The sequence below is a fragment of the Zootoca vivipara genome, chromosome 1 (genome assembly GCF_965207765.1).
Source record: "Zootoca vivipara chromosome 1, rZooViv2.hap1.1, whole genome shotgun sequence".
NCBI classification, from domain to species: domain Eukaryota; kingdom Metazoa; phylum Chordata; class Lepidosauria; order Squamata; family Lacertidae; genus Zootoca; species Zootoca vivipara.
The window spans coordinates 23,256,465-23,277,721 of NC_142582.1; the positions used below are offsets into that span (position 1 = coordinate 23,256,465).

The 21,257-nt window shown below is 46.0% G+C and overlaps 1 protein-coding gene across 2 annotated transcripts in view; it reads right to left on the reverse strand.

The window, feature by feature from the left end:
- FRZB (frizzled related protein) overlaps positions 1 to 8,187 on the reverse strand; it is a 36,280-nt gene extending 28,093 nt beyond the window's left edge. The window contains exon 1 of one of the 2 annotated variants that reach the window (XM_060280448.2): positions 7,249 to 8,187. In XM_060280448.2, coding sequence (XP_060136431.1) covers positions 7,249 to 7,714 — 466 coding nt within the window. In that variant the 5' untranslated portion in view covers positions 7,715 to 8,187. The remainder of the gene's footprint in view (positions 1 to 7,248) is intronic. The other variant, XM_035112019.3, reaches the window with a different exon arrangement.
- Between the last annotated feature and the right edge of the window lie 13,070 nt (positions 8,188 to 21,257).

Genomic DNA, 21,257 nt, shown 5'->3' on the forward strand with positions numbered 1-21,257 from the left:
AATGAAGGCATGAGCTGTAAAAGGACCAGCTGTAAAAGGACAACCCTCATCCACAACTTCTGCTTTTTTTTTTTGCTCTTCCCATCTGTGCTGCTCCTTCTCATCACCTGACCATATGAATGCCCGCATTATATGTGCTCATCCCATATATATTCATTTGTCTACTCCATGTGTCCCTGGGCCTTCCAGAGCCCTGTATTTGTAAAATAGTTAACAGCCTTCTTTACTAGCTATGAAAAAGGCCAGATACACTGGACTGAGCCTGCAAAACTCAACAGATTTCTCAAAGCCTTACAGTGACAATCACCATCATAAATATACAACCTCATTATTGCTTTGACAATTAAAAAGGTTGATAATCTTTTCCCCACAACAAAGCTTGGTCAAAGTAATCTGCATGTCCTCAACCCCATAAATTTTTATTGCCCACTTTTGTAATTTAATCCCAGTGCTTTCTTTTCCGGTGCCATTCTTCCACCATCTAGGGAGAACCTGTTTGCTGGAAGAGCCAGTGAAATCAAAGGATCTCAATGCTACCACCACCAAAAGACAAACAAGCAGAGGGAGGATGCCATTCCTTTGACAGAGAGGGACATCAAGATGGTTAATCTGATTGAATTGCATCTGATGGTAAGCTCTTAGGAGACTGCTCTGCTGTGAGAGATCAGAGGGAAGTGAGAATTCTGCGTGAGAGAAGTGAGAATTCTGCAAGAGATCAGAGGAAAGCGAGAATTCTGCGTGAGAGAAGTGAGAATTCTACAAGAGATCAGAGGGAAGTGAGAATTCTGCAAGAGATCAGAGGGAAGTGAGAATTCTTGCCCACCCCATTGCTACTGTTCCTGCCATAGTAACACAATGGCCATGCCTGTCAATGTTTGCTCTTGCAGCATCAGCATCACAGCCACCAAGTGCAGGAAGTTATATAGAAAAGTGAGACTGGGTTCCATGAAGAAGAAGTTTCCTTCCTTTGGGACAATCCTGTCTCTGGGTCTTCACAGTGCAACCCATGGGGCTTCTGCTCTGAGCCACATAGTGCTAGTGGGAAATAAAGGCATCTCAATCTACGCAGCAGTTGTGGGAAGATGGAGATTAGAACCTTCCCAGGAGATTTGCTCCCCAAATTAACTGTGCAGATACATCCTTGCGTTTAGCACTTCGGTTACAGGGAATTTACATGATTTCCCCTAGAAATCCAACAGGACTTCCTTCCCTCTCAGCTAGCACATCAATGGCAATACTAGATTTTACTTTACTTATTTGTTGAATTCCTATCAAGCTATTTTTCCAAGGAGCTCAGCGCAGTGCCCCTTTTATAGCTGACAGATAGTGATTGGTCCATGGACACCACGTGGATGAGCAGGGATTTGAACCTGGGTCTCCTCAGTCCTAGTCTGACACTCTAACCATTTCACCATACTGGCTCTCAGCATGAGAGGTTGCATAGATTTGATGCCTACTTGTTTGATAGTACTCATAGTGCAATTTCTTATAAGCAGCACGACTCCTTGTTCCACAAAATAGCACTTACTCCTCTCCCCTATAGCAATGCTTGACCTTTTTAAAACAACAACACCGTTTCCCATGTTTTGTTTCTTTGCTTAATTCTGCAAATTACTTCCCCATTTCCATCACTGGTATTTAATAAAAGTAATTTATTTTTATTTATTTTTTATTTTCCCCTAAAGTAAGGCTGCAGTTCTCTCCTTCCCACAATGTATAAAAAGGGGGTGGGGTTTCATGCCAGTGAGACACTAACAAAAATAACCTAGTTACAGGTAGGTAGCCATGTTGGTCTGAGTCGAAATAAAATTTAAAAAATCCTTCAGTAGCACCTTAAAGACCAACTAAGTTTTTATTTTGGTATGAGCTTTCGTGTGCATGCACACTTCTTCAGATACCTATTCCAGGGTTTTGCCACCATTAGCTCAAGGGTCAAGCAAAATGTTGCATGAAACTTGCACAATTCAACCCCTTTTCTTTTTCTTTTTCTTTATAATTCTTTACAATCTTTTTCTTTACTGCTTGGAATGATGAGAAGCAGAGAAATCAAATCACAAGGGAGGGGGAGTACTTAACCCTTTCCTGCATACCCTCACCATATTTCTCTTTCAAATTACCCCTCTCCAAACTGATTTTGTTGTTGTTGTTGTTGTTGTTTGCCCCTGGCAGTGTTCGAAAAGGCTTCTGGGGAGCATTATTATGTATTTGTAGTTAACATCTGCTTCAGCCCTCTAAGCAGTAGGTTAATAATTGGTGGTGAAAAGCCACCTTTGGATTCCATAGGCATTCTGTTTTGAGTCTATCTAACAGTCTGTGAGCTTCGATCCTCAATGATTTCCTGACTTCTGCCAAGTTTAGGAAAGGATTTGAGGCTAGAGAAAATGGCAGGAAGGGGCAAGCTGGGAACGGATCGTGACAAAATATGGAAGTGCTGTGACTTCTTGGGTGCAACCACTTCAACGTGCAAACAGAAGCATAGAATCATAGAATCATAGAGTTGGAAGAGACCACAAGGGTCATCCAGTCCAACCCCCTGCCAAGCAGGAAACACCATCAAAGCATTCTTGACATGTCTTGGCATTCTTGGCAGTCTTTGGGAATTCTTGTAATGTGGGAATTTTAGACATGTGTGGTGGGGATGGTGCAGGAAAGACTCCATCAGTTCCAACCCCCAACCCTGCCACCCACTGTGAGTTGAAGGTCAGCCATTAGCAGCGAGGAGTCTGCTTCTACCCATGTAGAATGGTGCAAAACCCTGATTTCTGCAAGTTCTGCAGCATGTGCGACACCTCCAGGAGCAGAGGCTTACCATGTCTCAGACTCCTGGAGGACGGGAGGGACCCCACCAAGACAACACGAGGAATTCCCTGATCAGAAATAAAAACTCCTGAAGAGGGCTAGAGCAGGCATCCCCAAACTTTGGCCCTCCAGATGTTTTGGACTACAATTCCCATCATCCCTGACCACTGGTCCTGTTAGCTAGGGATCATGGGAGTTGTAGGCCAAAACATCTGGAGGGCCACAGTTAGGGGATGCCTGGGCTAGAGAGTCACATTTGTTAAGGATCCCCCACAATGTAAAGCAAAGGTGAGGGAACATCTAATTTGGCCCAGGAGTCTGCCCCGCCCCCCGCCCCCCCCCCAAAAAATTACATGTGATGTCAGGTGTGGGGCAGGTAGAAGGCAATGGCTGCAAAGATGCAACCAGGAGCCTCAGAGTGTGCTCCAAACTTTTCCTCTGGCACTTTTAAACTTGGTGCTAAATGCAAGCCCCACTAGGACTGGTTTGGCCCAAGTGGAACTGGTCGCTGTGAAAAGCAGGCATTGCCATCAGCTGACCAGCAGCTGCTGGGTTACAAGGATCTTCCTCTTGCATTCAAGGTGGGCTGCAAGAAGAAACACTTGATCCAGTGGTTTTCAACCGGTGTACCATGGCACCCTGGGGTGCCTTGAATGATGGTCAGGGGTGCTGCGGGCAACACTGGCCTCTTTCTTTCTCTCTTTCTTTCTCTCTTTCTTTCTTTCTTTCTTTCTTTCTTTCTTTCTTTCTTTCCCTTCCTCCTCTGGTGCCCTCTCCTCACATTTCTTTTTCCATCAGGCCACTAAGGCTGGGGGCATCATGTTCCCAGGCCCCTTGGGGGGGGGTTGGCATGAGGAGACACCTCTCTTTGGGGTGAGGCTGCGGCTCAGAGACCAGGGACAGTGGTAGCAGCTGCCCTGAGGACTCTTAAGGAGAGGAGAGGAGCAGCTCCTCCACAAAGGAGGGTGTTCAAATAGGGGTGAGGAGCTACTGGTTCTGCAGGCAAGAGTTGACATAACTGGGCTCCTGAGCCCCACAGGGGTGCCAGAGAAAGGAAGTAATTGGTCAAAGGGCCATGGACTCAAAAAGGTTGAGACCCTGTGTCTTAATCTAATGCAGGCATAGGCAAACTTGGCCCTCCAGATGTTTTGGGACTACAACTCCCATCATCCCTAGCTAACAGTGCCAATGGTCAGGGATGCTGGGAATTGTAGTCTCAAAACATCTGGAGGGCCGAGTTTACCCATGCCTGATCTAATGCCATGGTAAAGCCAGGTGACTGACAGGTGGGCCCATATGTCAAAAGTGGTCCAAAGATGGGGGGGGCATGTCAGGATCTGGCCCACCAGCCAGATCCAATTTCCTATACCTAACGTAGAACATACAAACCAACCCACACATAGAAAAACCTGCACAATGAAAAGTCTAACTGCACTTTCTCCCCTTGGCATCTAGTATTCTATACGAAGGGAAATTGTATGAGAGGGCATTCAGTTATATGATCCCCATGATGTGGTCTGAAGTGAGTCAGTCTAAGAACAATTTTGCCATGTGATTTCTGTCAACTCAATCCTAGAGAGAAAGTACAAAGAATGTATGGGCATCAAAAGGAATGAGACTGAACATTGACTACAATTGATGAAGATTGCTAGGTGTTCCTTATTCTAAGGAGCATCCATTGTCTGGTTATATAGTATTAGACAGGACATCTAGAGCTGGAAAACGTGCAGGAAAGGGTAGTGAAAATGATCAAGGGGTTACTTAGAGTGCATTCCTTATGCAGAAAAGCTTTTATAAGAGAGATTTAGCTCATGATTGACAGCACGGAGAAAAGTAGAAAGGTGTTGCCCGCCCCACAGCCACCCTCCAGTCTCATAATACTAAAAATCTGGGTTTATCCAATGAAATTGACTAGCAGGAAAGTAAGGGCAGACTAACGTACAGTCGTACCTCAGAAGTTGAACAGAATCCGTTCCAGAAGTCTGTTCGACTTTCAAAACATTTGGGAACCAAGGTGCAGCTTCTGATTGGCTGCAGGAAGCTCCTGCAGCCAATCGGAAGCCGTGATGTACGTTAGGGTTCCAAAGAACATTCACAAACCGGAACAATCACTTCTGGGTTTGCGGCATTCGGGAGCCAAAAAATTCCTCTTGCAAAGCGTTTGACTTCCAAGGTACGACTGTACAGTCATACCTCATGATACGTCTGCTGCGGGTTGCGTCTTTTCAAGTTACGGACACGCCGAACTCAGAAGTCCCAGAATGGGTTATTTCCATGCTCCGTGTGTCTGTGACCTGCGCGCATGCGCAGAAGTGCTAAATCGTGCTTTGCGCATGCGCAGAAGCGCTGCATTGCATCACGCATGTGCGCAGTTGCGGTGCTTCAGGATGTGGCCTTTTCATGTTGCGAACGGGCCACCAGAATGGATCCTGTTCACACCAAGAGGTACCACTGTACTTAGTTCCTCACCCAAGAAATAATTAGTCTATTAATAATTAGTCTATTAGTCTATTAATTCTCTGCAACAAGATGAGGTGATGGCCACAGGCTTAGATGGTTTTAACTTTGGATTAGACATTTGTCTAATCATATCATATCAAGGTATATTAACCAGGAGAGTGAAACAGAACCTTCAGATACAGAAGTATTCCCTTAAAGGCTGGTTTTGGGGGGCAAAACAGCAAGCTGGCCACTGTTAAAAACAGGATGCTGTCCTACGTAGATGGGCCCTTGATCTAACCCAAAAAGCTCTTTCCACGGAATATAATGGAAACTCCACTTCTGAAAAGATTTGCCCCTGTTGGCCCAGGATTTGAGGTTCACTGGGGAGGCCTGCTCCTGGCCCCACCAACAGCAGAAGCCCATTGCATGGCGACACGAGGGCAGGGCCTTCTTTGTGATGGCCCTGATTCCCTCTACCTGTTAAATTCCCTCCCCCTGGAGGCGTGGTTGTTGCCCGCACTCACTCAGTTTCCGGCAGCATCTTTAGACACTTCTTTTCACTCAAGGCTTTGGGGAGAGGCTGATATGTTTTAGGAACTGGTGAACTGTATTGGTGTGATGGTTGCAATACTGTTTTAAAGCAACAGCTGAGGTTTTAAACGGCTTTTGCTGGACACGTTGCTTTTAATCACCTTTTGTAAACCACCCCTTTCAAAATTGAACAAATCAACCGCTAAAAGAAGAAAGCTTTCAACCTTTCGAATGAATAAGTGACACACCTGAATAACAACCTTCAAAGGTGGAAGGAGAGAGCGTGAGGAACTAAAGGAGGCTGGCTGACGTCTTAATCATTTGAAACCAGAGAGGCTGTGTCATTGGCTGGTGCCCATTGGGAGTGGTAGGTCAGAAGGCTGGGAACCTAACAGTAGGTGGTGCCAGAGTCAACTGTCCCCCATCCTCCTCCCTACTGAGTTCTACAAGGGCAACACTGAGATTAAGGCGGAAGGGAATGTGACAACCAGGTGCAGGCTGGTTTAGGGAGGCTGAGAGGTTGGTGGGGCAGTGCCCCACCAGCACAGATGGACCAGCCTCCACTGCAGAGGGGGAATGAGTATGGAACGCTATGAGGGAGGACTGTCTCAGGTGATTAAAGACAGAGGGTTTCAGATATGTTGAGAGCTATGGTTTGCCAAAATCAGGGAGCAGAAATGGTTATAAGCAGGAGGTGGACATCTATGATGCAGCCATCTAAGAACAGGAAGCTACATATTCCAGGGGACCAGAAGAAGATCAAGAGCACTGGGGGAGCGGGTGTGGAAAGACGTCTGATTCTGCAGTGCTTTTGGCTTGAGTTTTCTGGGATCAAATTGGATTACTGAAGGGCGGAGGGAGGGGGGAGGATCTGAAATGGGCAAGGTTAGCAAGCCTCACTGAGGTTTTTTGTTGTTGGAATTGTGCAACAAGCTGTTTAAATTTTGGGCAAGTGGACATGGAAACTGGAAGGATTGGTCCGGCTTACTTTGAATGAAGAAGAATGATGGCTAAGTGGAGAGGGGGAAATCTGCAAATAGTGGATGCTGGAAGGATGCAGTGAGACAAGCTTTGGGGGGGGGGGCATTGGTGGACCCAGAAAAGCTTGAGCGTATTGGTTAGAAGACTGGTGGGCTTCAGAAACTTCAAGATCTGCTGAAGGATCATGCAGCACAGGGGGGCGGGTTGAGATCCTGTTTCTCTTCCAGATTTGTGCTGGAATGCCAACTCCCATCCTCCTGGACCACTAGCCACGCTGGCCGGGGCTGATAGGAGTTGGAGTGCACAATTTTTGGAGGGCGCCTCTGATGGGAGTTGCTGGGGAGGGGAGTGCCAGAAGGTTTAAGGTTAGGGTAGGGGGCAGAGATCCTGGGGGCGTCTTGGAAGTGTGTGTGTGTGTGCTGTGGGTAGGGGGGGTTTGGTGGGAGGTCAGGCCGGCGAGGCGGAAATGGCAGTGTCCCCGGGCGCGTCACTCACCGGATCCCTCGGCCGTGACGATGGCCTCCGGGGAGATGCAGACGCCTCGGTCGTAGACGGGCAGCTCGTCGCAGGCCAGGCTCTCGGGCCACGCGTGGCCGTACTTGACGAGCACGGGCTCGCAGCCGGCGCGGGCCCTCTCGCACACGGACTTGCAGGGCTTGATGGGCTCGTGCTGGAAGTCGATGGTGCAGATGGGCGCGTACATGGCGCACAAGAAGAAGAGCAAGTCCGCGCTGCAGTGGATGCCCAGCAAGCCCTCGAACTGCTCCATGGCCAGGATGGCGTTGGCCTGCGTGCTGTGGTGCAGGTGGTTGGGCATCTTGGTCATGTTCCAGGGCAACGACTTGCACAGCGGGATGCGCACCGGCTCGCAAGACGCGCCCGCGGCCGGCGGCGCCCAGCTCGCCAACAGCCCGCCTAGGGCGGCCAGCAAGGCGGGCGGCGGCAGCAGCAGCGCCACCATCGCCCTCGCCGAGGAGGAGCCCGACGGCGGAGACGTCCGCGGCGGCGCCCCCCTCCGGGGCAAGACCCTCGCGCCGCCGAGAAAGCTCTTCTTCCTGTCCCCGCGCGGCGGAGGGACTCCTCCGGGGTCCGCCGCCTTCTCCCCCTCGGGGACCAGGTCGACCCCTCTTGCAAAAGTCCGGGTTGAGGTGGGAGGGTGGGGGGTTGTGGAGATCGGAGGGAACTGGCTGGTACAAGGGGTGGGCGCTCCTCTTCTCTACATCGGGAAGGAAGGCGACTTTGGAGAGGCGCGCAGAGGGACTTGGAGACGTCGCCAAAGAAAAAGTTTTGGAGGAGAGAGGAATCGCGCTGCTGATCGATCTCGGCTCGGGCTGCTGGCTGCACAGGCGAGACCGGCTTCGCTTGTGTGCGGCTGGTGGAATCAGCCCCTTTTTCACTTTCCACCTCCTAGCCAAGGAGCCCCGGCTCCTCCTCTTTCTGCGCCGCGCGCTCCTGGTCCCACCCCTCTCCGCCGCCTCTCTGTTCCTTTGCAAGGGAGGAAAGAGGCTGTTGGGGGGTGGAAGACGAGAAGGAGCGAGGAACTGCATGACCTGAGGCTCGCATCCACTCCCATCAGTTATAAGTCACTGTTTGTCGTCTCCCACCCCTGGCTCTTCTGCTTATCCCCTTGGAAAGTTGCAGGCGCGCGCTCCTCTCCATCTGTTGCTTTCTCGTTTCTTCCTCCGGCTGCCAGAAAATAAAATAAAGGTGATCTTGTGAAGGGATTGACGCTCCGAGGTGGCGGGCGGGACACCCACACCGTCGAAGGAGCATAAATCTAAAAGTCAGGGGGCAGAGAACAGACTGGATTTCCAAAAATAATAATAAATACTTTAAAAGGCAGCAGCGCGTGCTCGCGCGCGCTTTCCTTCCCCCATAAATATCCCTAATGAAAAACAACGATGGCGAGGTGTTGATCTCCATCTCTGCTTAAGCCTTAAACAATCCTGTTCGAACTTTGTTTTCTTTCTCCAGCAACTGAAATAAAGGGAGCTCTCTCTCTCTCTCTCTCTCTCTCCCCGCAGCTGCCCTCTCTGCAAGAAAAGAGGCTTTTCATTGTCCTGGCTGTATCCCCGCTTCTCTCCCCCCCCCCCAATACATATCTCTGGGAAAACTTGCTCCGCAGTGGCCAAAGGAAGCTCTTTCCACGTGGATCCAGATGCATTTAATCTAGGGGAGAAAATAGAAAGCAGATCTTCGCTCACCAGCAGCAATCCACCCAGCCCACCCCCACCCCTCTTTCCAGCTTCCAGCTAATCTCCTTTTCAGGGCATGGCAGAGAATGCAGTGACCTAGGGGGGCACCGGTGTCCCGCTCCATGGCAGGGAGATACATGCACACACACACACCGAGGCGGAGCGGTTGGGGGAGTAGTTTGAAACTATTCATCGGAGGGCGGCAGAACTCTCCGGGAGAGGCAACATAACAGGAAATCACCTTTGCTCTCTCTCTCCTTAAAATATGCCTTTGTTTTCTGCCGGTTCTTTCTCTCCCAGCTGATCCGGCCCAGAGGAAACTGATACCCTCTGTTCTCCCTCTGCTGCGTCTTTCCCAAAGCGCCCAGGATAATACACAGTGCTCATTGATTTTGACTTGCAGGGGAAAGTTAGAAGGGGATGGAAGGATGGATAGAGAGACAGAGAGATAGAAAGATAGATAAATAGATAATTCTGCTTCCCTTGAGATGTGCAAGAGGAGTTCCTAGCTGTTGGCATGGGCATAGCGGGGGGCAGTTGCCCCCCTAAATCAAGTAAATAAATAAAAATACGTTTTGTTATTGATATTTTATTGATAAATTTTCAATTATAAAGCAATAATGTGATACAAAGAGTGTGTAAAGGGGAAAATATATATGAATATATACAAAAATATCCTAACCCATACATTCTTTATTATGTTATCATATTATCAATCCACTGATTAAAGGAGATCATTTCTTTATTCTTCTAGTTCCTGGCCTTTTTTTGTTGAACTGGAACTGGAATAAATAAAAATACTTAACAAACTGACTATTCACCTAGCAGATAACTCTGTTCTGTCCCCCAACATAAAGCCAGCCTCCCCCCTTAAATAAATCCTGGCTACGCGCCCATGACTGCTGGCTGGTGGGGAAGATCATTAACAGGGACAAGGAAAATAAAGCTGCACCCTACACTGAAAGATCTGTTACACCACTTTAACAGTCATGGCTTCCCCCAAAGCATCATGGGGACTGTAGCTTATTAAAAAGTGCAGTTAGGAGATCCCCTCTTCCCCTGTCAGAGCTACAATTTCCAGAGTTCACAAGTCTGAATGTTAAGCCATTCTGAAAACTTTAGCTCTGTTAAGGGAAATAGGGCTCTCCCGCAATTCCCACTACATGGGTGTTAAGTAGCATAATAGTGCTTTAAAAATTTGGCGCAGATGTGGCCTTTAATATATTGAATTAAATTACTGTGCCATTCATATATTAAACTGCATAAATTTGGGAACAAATAAGACAAGGTTTTTGTTGTTATTTAAGGCATGCTGTTGTTTTTTAAGAGAAGACTCAGGTATGCACTGCGTCAGGAACCATCTGTGAAGAGGCATACCGAGAATCTCCTGTGTGAGAGACAAGGAGGACTCCTCGTGGATGATACTTACAATCCATAGTTTTTACTATGTGCTAATATTTTTAAAAATATTAATAACAACTGTTTTTAAAATGTATGTCCCAATTAATCCAAAGCATCAGAATGCTTTTTCGAGTGATTAATTTAACCTCTTAATCAGGCATCCCCAAACTTCGGCCCTCCAGATGTTTTGGACTACAATCCCCATCATCCCTGACCACTGGTCCTGTTAGCTAGGGATCATGGGAGTTGTAGGCAAAAACATCTGAAGGGCCGCAGTTTGGGGATGCCTGCTCTTAATCAACTAAAAAAACCACCAGCCCTATCATTTACACAATCTGAAACCACTTTATATAAACCAGAGAGCAAAGCAGCATTCAAGCCCACAGATTTCAGGAGCCTTAAACACGCTTTACATTGGGGAAGTTATTATATTGCTTTAAATGGACCTAGTTGATCTAATCATGGCTAGCTTTCTGTTTGCAGAGACCCTTGGTAAAATAAGCTTTGGTGTGTGTTCCCCTTCCCCCCTCCCACCTTTTGCAGGTGAGTCTTCGTCAGATTTCTTAGAGGTAGCAGACACACCAGTGCATAGCTGCCAAGTTATCCCTTTTTTACAGGGATTTTCCCTTATGCTGAATAGGCTTCCTCGTGAGAAAAGCGAAAACTTGGCAGCTATGCACCAGTGCTCTGAACAGCACAGGACAGCAGGGTCTGGAAGCTGCTATTGAAATTTCCCATAATGCCCCCATGTGGTGTCACACCAGGGCATTGTGGGAATATCTTTGAGCAAGTGTCAGTAGTGGGACCCGGGTGGTGGCATGCTTATGCTGGGCCTGGATCTGGAATTTTTAGTCTTGTTTTGAAGGGATGAGATTGGCTTCATCTTCCCTTCACAAGCTTTCTGTGTTGCTTTCTGTATTTCCATCTCTCTGTCTGCCAAGACTCAAACTGCAAACCTGATTTCCAGTTAGAGACCTACTGTGTGTTTTGCAGAGAATGTATGGCAAGTGGGAGGAAGACAGGACTGCAAGAAATCTGTCTGCAAATCCATTACAGATCTGCTAATACAAATGGTTGTAAAAACTCACCCCAGGCTGACACTTGGCAGAAATGTTTGCTGGTAAATCACAGCCCCGAAGAGAATGTTTTGCTGGGATTCAATTTCCACAAACATCTGTTGATTTTGTGTGTGCACGCGCGAAAACCAAACAGCCATCTCATCCCACATCAACAGCAAATCAGATGGGTATATTATAGTTTGATATTATCCAAGGTTGCATGAGGATTTTGCAAGTTCACTGCCATCAAGTTCATGGTTGCTCTAGGATTTTTATCAGGCTCTGGATGTTAGCTAGTAAAGCTTTTCTGCTTTGCAATGCAATAACAGTGTTGCCATATTTACGAAGTGTTTTTACATATCTGAATATGAAGGGAATGGCCATAGAGCAGATGTGAGATACCTAGTTATCTCCCACTTGGACTACTGCAATGCGCTCTACGTGGGGCTACCCTTGAAGGTGACTCGGAAACTACAACTAATCCAGAATGCGGCAGCTAGACTGGTGATTGGGAGCGGCCGCCAAGACCACATAACACCGGTCTTGAAAGATCTACATTGGCTCCCAGTATGTTTCCGAGCACAATTAAGTGTTGGTGCTGGCCTTTAAAGCCCTAAACGGCCTCAGCCCAGTATATCCGAAGGACCATCTCCACCCCCATTGTTCAGCCTGGACACTGAGGTCCAGCTCCAAGGGCTTTCTGGAAGTTCTCTCACTGTGAGAAGTGAGGTTACAGGGAACCAGGCAGAGGGCCTTCTTGGTAGTGGCGCCCGCCCGCCCTGTAGAACGCCTTCCCATTTGCACATCTGGAATGTGTGGCCTACTGTATAAAGGTAAGACTCAGGTCCCTTGTTTCACCAACTTTTGCCTGTGCAAAAAATGGCATTTGGCCCTCGAAGCATTGCCCATGGGAGAATGTTGGCTGGAAAAGGTTCTCCATTCCTGGTATATGGTTATGTCCTTAAAACTTACTCTGGAGTTGCAACTACACCAGCTGAAATTCCTCAGCCTTACAACAACAACAAAAAAGTATATTGGCTTCTAAATTGTGGTCAAATGGCTCTTTTCACCATGTAGATCAGCTCCTTGTGTATACTTAACCAATCTGTTTACCTTCGCCCCACAGTAAGTGCTTTCTACTAGCAGGGCAGAGTCAACACAGCTTAGGGACACTGTCAATTTGTACTCTGGCTAACACCTCAGCAGTTTCTAAACAAACTTCAGCTCACCTTAATTATCTGTGGCTAGTGCAGCAGGATAATTAATTCGACTTCGGCCAGATGGTTATCTGTCTGCCATGATACTGCAGTAAAAATCCCTTTCCCTAATTTCTCAATAATTCAACCCAAAGTGAGAATTGAGCAAAATTTTGCAGTATGTGTATTTTTAGAATTGCATTTCTCAATTTCCAGTAATATGTAGGCTCTGCACGGTCACCCACCTAAGACCCAGGATAAAGGTAAAGGTACCACTGAACGTTAGGTCCAGTCGCAGACAACTCTGGCGTTGCGACGCTCATCTCGTGTTATTGGCCGAGGGAGCCGGCGTACAGCTTCCAGGTCATGTGGCCAGCATGACTAAGCTGCTTCTGGCGAAACCAGAGCAGCGCATGGAAATGTTGTTTACCTTCCTGCTGGAAGTATTTATCTACTTGCACTTTGACGTGCTTTCAAACTGCTAGGTGGGCAGGAACTGGGAACTGGGAACTGGGAACAACGGGAGCTCACCCCGTTGCAGGGATTTGAACCGCTGACCTTCTGATCAGCAAGCCCTAGGCTCTGTGGTGTAGACCACAGCGCCACCTGTGTCACTTGTATTTAAATACATATGCAGACCCTCCAAGTGTCCCTATTTTCTAGGGACATGCCTGATTTTTGGAAAACGATCCGGTTTATTATTTGATCCCAGAATATCACGCTTTTCCTTAGGATATCCCTATTTTCACTGGGAAAATGTTGAAATTATCTGACCCCCCCCCCCAAAGCGGTCTGAAGGCAATCCTGTACTGTATAGGGAAGGGTTTTTTTAAAAAAAAGTTTAATGTTTTATTATGTTTTTATATATGTTGGAAGCCGCCCAGAGTGGCTGGGCCAACCCAGTAAGATGTGTGGGGTATAAATGGCAAAATTATCATCATGCAAGGGGACGTCCCTGTTTCCACTGGGGAAATGTTGGAAGGCATGCCATATGTAGTTTTGTTTCAGTGTTTTTAAGCAATTGTGTTGGCATTTGTGAACACCTCTCTCAGGGGGAGAGCGGCAAGCGCACACGTAGAGCTGTCTCCATGGGGTTTGTTCCATGGCACAACCTCTTGGCACCTGTGCTAACGGTCCATGGGTTAAGGGGGCACAATACTTGCCTTGCCCTGGGTGCTGGCAACCCACGCTAGGCCACTGATTTAATTTCACTGGCCTCGGGTGATCTATTGCTCTTGTTGCTGACCTACACCTGACTCAAGCCCTGAGACCTGCTTAGTTTCCACATGGTCAATGCTAATGAAACAACCCCTGTGTTGCAGACTTGAGTCAAAATACCAAAAAAAAGAGAGGCAACACGTTTTGTTTTTGTATTTTTCTGTATTTTTTCAATGTTAAGATATTATGGACTGTATAGACTCATGTTCATGCTGGCCATTGTCCTCAATATAATGTATGACCTAATTAATGATATATATTTGTTTGATTTATTTTTTTGTAGTTAAAAAACTGAAGAAGACCAAACCTAAACAGTATGATTACCTTGGATCACTGTCTCGCATGTCGTTATAGTTTATAAAGATAAAAACAGATATATTCCGCTCGTTGGAATTAAGTTTCCACGCAGTGGCAGCATCATTTGACCTTGGACAACCTTTCTGGGTCCACAGGTACATTTGCAAACCAGAGGAAACGGTACTGTCCACTAAACACACTCACACAATGCAATCAAGCGCATACCACAACCTGTTCCATTGGTTGCACCAGGATTCTTCTTCCAAGGGGTCAGAGACGGGACACTGTGGATGCCAGAAAAAGCCTCTGTGGACCATGCTGGCAACCCCTGCTTTAGACCATGTCCTGATATCATTTTTTGGGGGGGGGGTACATTATCTTCTGTCCAGCCCCAGTATATAGATCTCTTTGCTTTTCTCTCAAGTTACATCTGGGCCTTTTCAGTGTTTCCAACATTTCTGAAGTAAATTCCAACTTGCGTCATCTGAAAGTCTGATTGCTTTATGTTATCACTCTTGTCTCCAGTAACCAAGGAAAATATTCACAGACACCACACGCTTGCGAGTCTAGACAGCAGTCATTTCCCAGAAACTACTTTCCCTGCAGTGGTTTTCATTTGTGTCCACACAACGCTTCCATAGCGCCCTCCTTTCTGTTATTTCCACAGAATAGCCTCTGATGCCTTAAAGCTACATTTTAACTTAACAGACACTGATTTCAAATTCTTTCCTTCTTCAAATTTTCTGAAACAAAAAGAGGCGAAAATAATGAGTTCAACTTTCATTACGTAATTCAGACAATCAGACTTTGAGGACAGGACATACGCAGTTGTAGGCTGCAAACTCAGAACAAGATAGCACAATCCCCTTTACACCTACATTTACAACAGAATATCTGAAATAATGATTCCTTCTTAAGGTGCAAACCTTGCTGTGGATAGGTTTGTGCCATGACAGATAGGCAAGTTACAGTGAACACAGACCAGCCTTCCCCATCTTGTGGTCGTCCCCCCCCTCTGTGAAGTTATTGGACTCCAATTACCATCAGCTCCAGCCAGAATGATTGATGGCCAGGAGCAATGGGTGTTGTTGTTCAACATTTGGAGAACCACAGTTTCCCCAGCCCTAAGCAAACCATTGGAGAACCCTTGAGTTATTAGCATTCCCTCCAAGGGACTGAAGATGGCATGCTTCTTGCTGCTGTTGCCTTCCTTATAAACAACAAATCTGTGAGCATAGGTTAGGCAAAGAGTGTGTGCAAGGTTGCACAATGCACATCAGGGGTAGATCTGCACACAGGGGAAAAAATGCTATAAATAAGTCAGAAATTAAATTGTTATAACAAAAGAAAAAAAACTCTATGGAAAATCGCAAATAATTAATTTTTGCTCTCCAGCGCCCTCTGGTGTTGCGTGTTTATAATGCATTAAAAACACTGTTTTTTGATTAATGTAGCTGAGTCCAAAGTCAAAGTGGGAATTATAACTCCCAGGTCTAAGCCTACTGCTCTGAAGGGGCCTTCCAGATGTTGTTGGGACTCCAACTCCCATCCACCCCAATTGGCATGGCCAATGCTTACAGATTTTTGAGAGCTGTCATCCAGCTACATCTGGAGGGATCATAGATTCCCCATCCTGGACCATACTCTCTCTGCTAGTTAAACAGTTAAAGTCTAACATCTGGCTACACATTTATTGCATCCTGCATACATTCAAGTAATAACATATGCAAACAAGGCTATAAATTTGATCTGGCATCATGTTTTTGACAAATCCATATAGGCAGCTACTTTCTGCGTTTCGCAGACAGAAGTGCAGAGAGAGGATCCAGCCATTGTGAACAAGCATCCCTTGTTACAAATTCTAAGAGAGATCGCTAAACTCTGGTCATAATCCTTCTAGTGATGGGGAGAAATATTTAGCAACTGCCATATTTCATTTCCTTTAATTATTGTAGTTACAGGGGCGGGGGGAACCTGACACATCAAATGTGACTTTTAGAAGGTTACGTCCAGACCATAATACTTTAAAAAATATAATGTGGAGGGGGTGGAATTCAATAAGCCCCACACCCGCTTGAAAACCAGCAAGAGTGTCAATGACCAATGCCAACCAATTTGAAATCCTATTTTAGGATTTTTTTCCCAATTTTCATCACTATGCCTTCTCATCCCAACCACCACACAGCCTTGCCCTGGTTTCACCTCTAGTATGTGTTTGTACTATGACATGTGTCCTTTTTAATATGAATTCAGAATAAAAACGAAAGTTTATACTTAAAAGTTCAACTTTGCCGTGCAGGCCTGTGATATAGGCAGACATAGAACAAGTCGTGAACTCAGACTCTTAGACACATGAGCAGGGGGTGGGGTGTTAGACCTTGCTAACTTAAATCGAGAAAAATATGATTGTAGGCTTCCACAGTTCACAAATCCTTTTAAATAAGTGTAGATTAAGTGTGTGTGTGTGTGTGTGTGTGTGTGTTACATATAAGACTCTGGACCAGCCTTCCTGGAGAGGCTAGTCTAGCTCCCTCCTTGTTGTTCTGCTGGCAGCTTAAGACCTTCTTGTTAATTTTGGAAATTAACTGCATTTAATGAAAGGGGTGATGCTATGCTTTTTTATTGTAATTATTTTCATGTTTTAAGTAGGTTTCATATATGTATATAGTCTTAATTCTATCATTAATTGCATTTTTAAAGTTTAATGTTTTCAGCAGTTCTTGTTTCTATCTGTAAGCTACGTTGAGTAGTCTTCTTCTTCCTCTTCTTCTTCTTCTTCTTCTTCTTCTTCTTCTTCTTCTTCTTCTTCTTCTTCTTCTTCTTCTTCTTCTTCTTCTTCTTCTTCTTCTTCTTCTTCTTCTTCTTCCCTGAAGTTTTCATTAGAGGACTACTTGATTCGTTCCTCTGACGAGTGATTTTTGGTTTGTAATTTTAGGGGTAGTAATCATCTGTGTGTACGTATTTTAAAAATACAGTGGTACCTCGGTTTATGAACACAATTGGTTCCGGAAGTCTGTTCATAAACTGAAGCGTTCATAAACTGAAGCGAACTTTCCCATTGAAAGTAATGGAAAGTCGATTAATCCGTTCCAGACGGGTCCGCGGAGTACTCAACCTGAAGCGTACTTAACCCGAAGCATGGGTGTAATTGGTTCCGGAAGTCTGTTCATAAACTGAAGCGTTCATAAACTGAAGCGAACTTTCCCATTGAAAGTAATGGAAAGTGAATTAATCCGTTCCAGATGGGTCCGCGGCGTTCGTAAACCGAAAGTTCGTAAACCGAGGTGTTCATAAACCGAGGTTCCACTGTAAACCAGAGTTTTGTTCAGTAAACTAGGAAGAACACCCTGCCCCCCTTTTAACCACCCTCCCTCCCTGCCCAAACTCCCCCCACCTACTAAAAACATTTGCCAGGTGGAAATTGGCTTGTCTGGTACTTGTTATGATGTTTGACATAATTACCGGTATCAAAATAAAAACAAAATCAGCCCCAGTGTGTTTCCACTCACAATGCTGTCAATTAGAGATCTACAAGAATTATTACATATACAGACCTTGGGGAGGAACATTTTCTCCTTCGTTATAAATCCTGACTCCGCAGAGTTCTTTTTTTTATTACTGCATTTCTCCAGTTGCCTTCTGTGGTTTTTGCCGGTTTCTCCTCTTGGCTTCCATTTGGAATTTAAAAGGTTTCTTCTCCCTCCCCCCCCCTTTGAATAGCTGTGTCCGACATCAATGCCACGTCTCGACACGAAGCTGACTATTAAGAGTTGGACTCCATTGGTTTGTGTAGCTGAGTATTGCTTACTGACTGGCAGAGGCACGCTACGGTTTTGGCCAGGGGACATTCCCAGCCCTCCTTTGAAATGTTCTTAATGGAACCTGGGGCCTTCTGCGAGTGAGCTTTAAGTTTCTGTGTTACTTATGCATAACCTCCAACATTTCTCCAATGGGAATAGGGACGTCCTAAGGAAAAGCAGGACGGTTCTGGGGTCAGATCAGAAACTGGGCTGGCTTCTGTAAACCCAGGACCATCCCTGGAAAATAGGGACACTTGGAGGGTCTGTTATGTGATGGTTGCCGTCACCTGGTTGCTGCATGTGGCAGGACCGGGAGTGCCCTACCGTGTCATCTGATGTCATCTTGGGACACCAGGTGCTTCAACACAATAGATTAGAAGCTTTCAAGTCTCCAGCTAAGCTTAGTGGCATGGAGAAGCTATGTAACTTCTCCGTGCCACTAAGGATTTCAGTTATGATAGGAGACAGCATAGGACATCTCTTGGACTGGTGCAAGTGAGTTAAGAGGGCTGTGCAATGTGTGGGGAAACTTGGGGGATGTTAAATTATCTGCAAGTTGTATGGAGAATAGGGTGCCGACTAGCTCATCTGATGCCCCCAATTCTTCTCCATTGTTCTCCATTTGTTCCATGGCTACCCTATATCCCAGACTTGCACCTCATAACTCTCATCAAAACGAAGAACAAAAAGAGAGGAGGTGAATAATGCCTTTGTTATTAATTCAAACTTAACTGAACCCCTTTGTGTCAATACTCAAGTCATAACCAATGACAGAGATGGAGGAGAATGACATGACATCAACTGGGGAGAAGAGATCGCAAAACATACAAACCATCATCAGTGTCATGGTTAAAATGTGTTAAGTTGCAATCCAGAGCAGATTATATCACAATATTAGCTTTTAAATGAGATCTGAAACATTTGTGAATGGATAAGGTTTTTACTTTTTTAAAAAATGGCATGATTTTTTTAATTGTTGGAACCTGTCTGGGGACTTGAGGGCGAAGGGCTGGTAACTAATAATAGGCAATACGCCAAGTCAGTGATGGTAAATGTACAATGCTTCAGTGATGCTGTATAAGCCACTGAGTCTGTTTGCGGTCCTTCATTTTCAGGAGGAAACCATCTGGAGCACATTTCTGAGGTTTCAAGACAGGCTGACATGCCCGTGTTTTCTCCATAACCGTAAGATCCAGAAATTCCTTTTAGAAGGCTTCTCCAGGATTTATCAAGAATTGCTTGTGCACTTAAAACTCCCATGTGGAATGGCAGTGCCCATTCTTATTTGGGTCGGTTCTTGTTCCATCTTGCCCTAAATGAGTCCCCTAGCAAGAGTGCCAGTGCTGCACTCAAGCTGGTGTTGATGTTTAAAGCACCTCAATAGTGGCTGGAATGAAGTGTGTGCAAGGAGAGCATAAATTTTAAGAACCTCGCTACCCTCTGGACCTGAATCTCACATGTTCTGAATAGATAATCCCTACCGAGGGAGAATATCCATTGCATTTTCAAGAGAAAGAAACTCCTTGTCTCTATACCCATGATGATTTACAAAATACATTGAAGCCACCACCGTAATAAAACTGGAATCTTAACAAACATACCACTGATTCAAGGATGTGGGGCAACATCAATTCTCAATGAAATAAAAAACAGCTCACATATTTACTGAATCACCACAAGGAAAAGGCTGAGATGGGCTTCACTTAGGAGCACAATCCTTAATTTATGACTATAATCAGAGCCAGTTCTTCAGCAGCAGTTCCAAATCCCTTTTCATATCCTGCCATTTCACTATTAATTTCAGTTTATAAATTTCTCCACTGACACTGTGTCTACCAAGTGGGTCATCCTGACCAGCCAATGTTCTAGAAGAACTATAAAGTGAGTTAGATACGGAATATTTATTTTTTTTGAAACAGGATGTTATTTTCTATTGTCTTTGCCAGTGGTGTAGCTAGTCGCCTGGCCACCCAGGGCGGCAAACCCGAAGGCACCCCTCCAGGGGGCGGGGCGTCCATCGCATGCATGCGTCGGGCGCCACGACGCATGCGCACAAAGGAGGGATACGCTGCTGCACTGCGGTGACACAGCAGCCAGCGGCAGGGGGCATCTGGCAGGCCTCTCCCTCTGGCCCTCCCTCTGCCCATCCTTACTGCTCTGGAGGCGGTTCTCCTCACAGCCAGTTTGCGTTGGCTCCGCAGGGGCTGGTTCTGCTCGCCCGCTACTTGGTTTTCTTCAGGGCCATCGTGAAGGCAGGCGAGGGCTGTGCTGCTGGCTCCTCCGGCGACGGCGTGGAGGAGCCAGGCTTGGAAGCCACCGGAGCTCTTTCTGCAGCACACCCCGGCCTCGCCTCCACGTGGGCGGCGAGGGGTGCTTGCAGAGGCGGCCATTGGAGGTGGTCACCCCCGCCCAGCTTGCTGCCCCCCCGCCCAGCCTGCCACCCGGGACGGCACGCCCCCACCCCACCCCCATTACTACGCCACTGGTCTTTGTACTCTTCCCCAGGAAAATCTTAAACTGTTACATCTTTCAATACAAATTCTACAGTTTCCACTTCCCATTTCACATGGTCTAACATCTCCAACTGCATTGCTAAACTTTCTGATTGGGTAAATCATTAGTCTCTCAAATATAATCTAAACCTGAATTCCTATTTACCCGTCAAACTTTTTTTCTTTTCTTTTTTGCCCCCAAAAGAACTGGGGTGGTGGCAAATTGGAAAGGGGGGCGAGAGGTAAGATGTTGTGAACAGTGAGACCAATAGATATTATGGGACAGTGTTACCATAACCACCAAGCTACTAGTTCCTAAGGAATGCTGGCTTGATTTTTCCCCCCAGTGAGTTATTTCATCTTTATTTACAGATTATGTTTGTACGCTCTCAGTTTCTGCAATATGTAGTAAAGTGAGTTAATGCGAGTGGATTTAGACACTACAGTATCATTACACTCTGCAGGAGTCAATAGGTATCCCTTTCCCTTTAATAACATGTTAGCAGAGAGTGCTGCCCAGGAATCTTCAGAAGCCAAAAAATATATTGTGTATATAGCGTAATTCATGAGTTTGGACCTGACACACCAGAAACCCTCAGGAACCTGACATTTAAAGTATGCCAAAAAATGGGTGAAGTTATGTCAAAGTGATGTCTCAGCCCACCATCACTAAGTTGAAAGAATATGGAGAGAGATAGATAGCAAGCCAGCAGTGAGATGTTTGTAAGCCTATTGATTTTTAAGTCGGTTAGGTGACAGCCATTAAAGTAAAGCAAATTTTAATGTGGATAGACAGTGCTGAAGATCCAAAAATGGGTCAAACATGCACATTTAACTATCTGTAGAC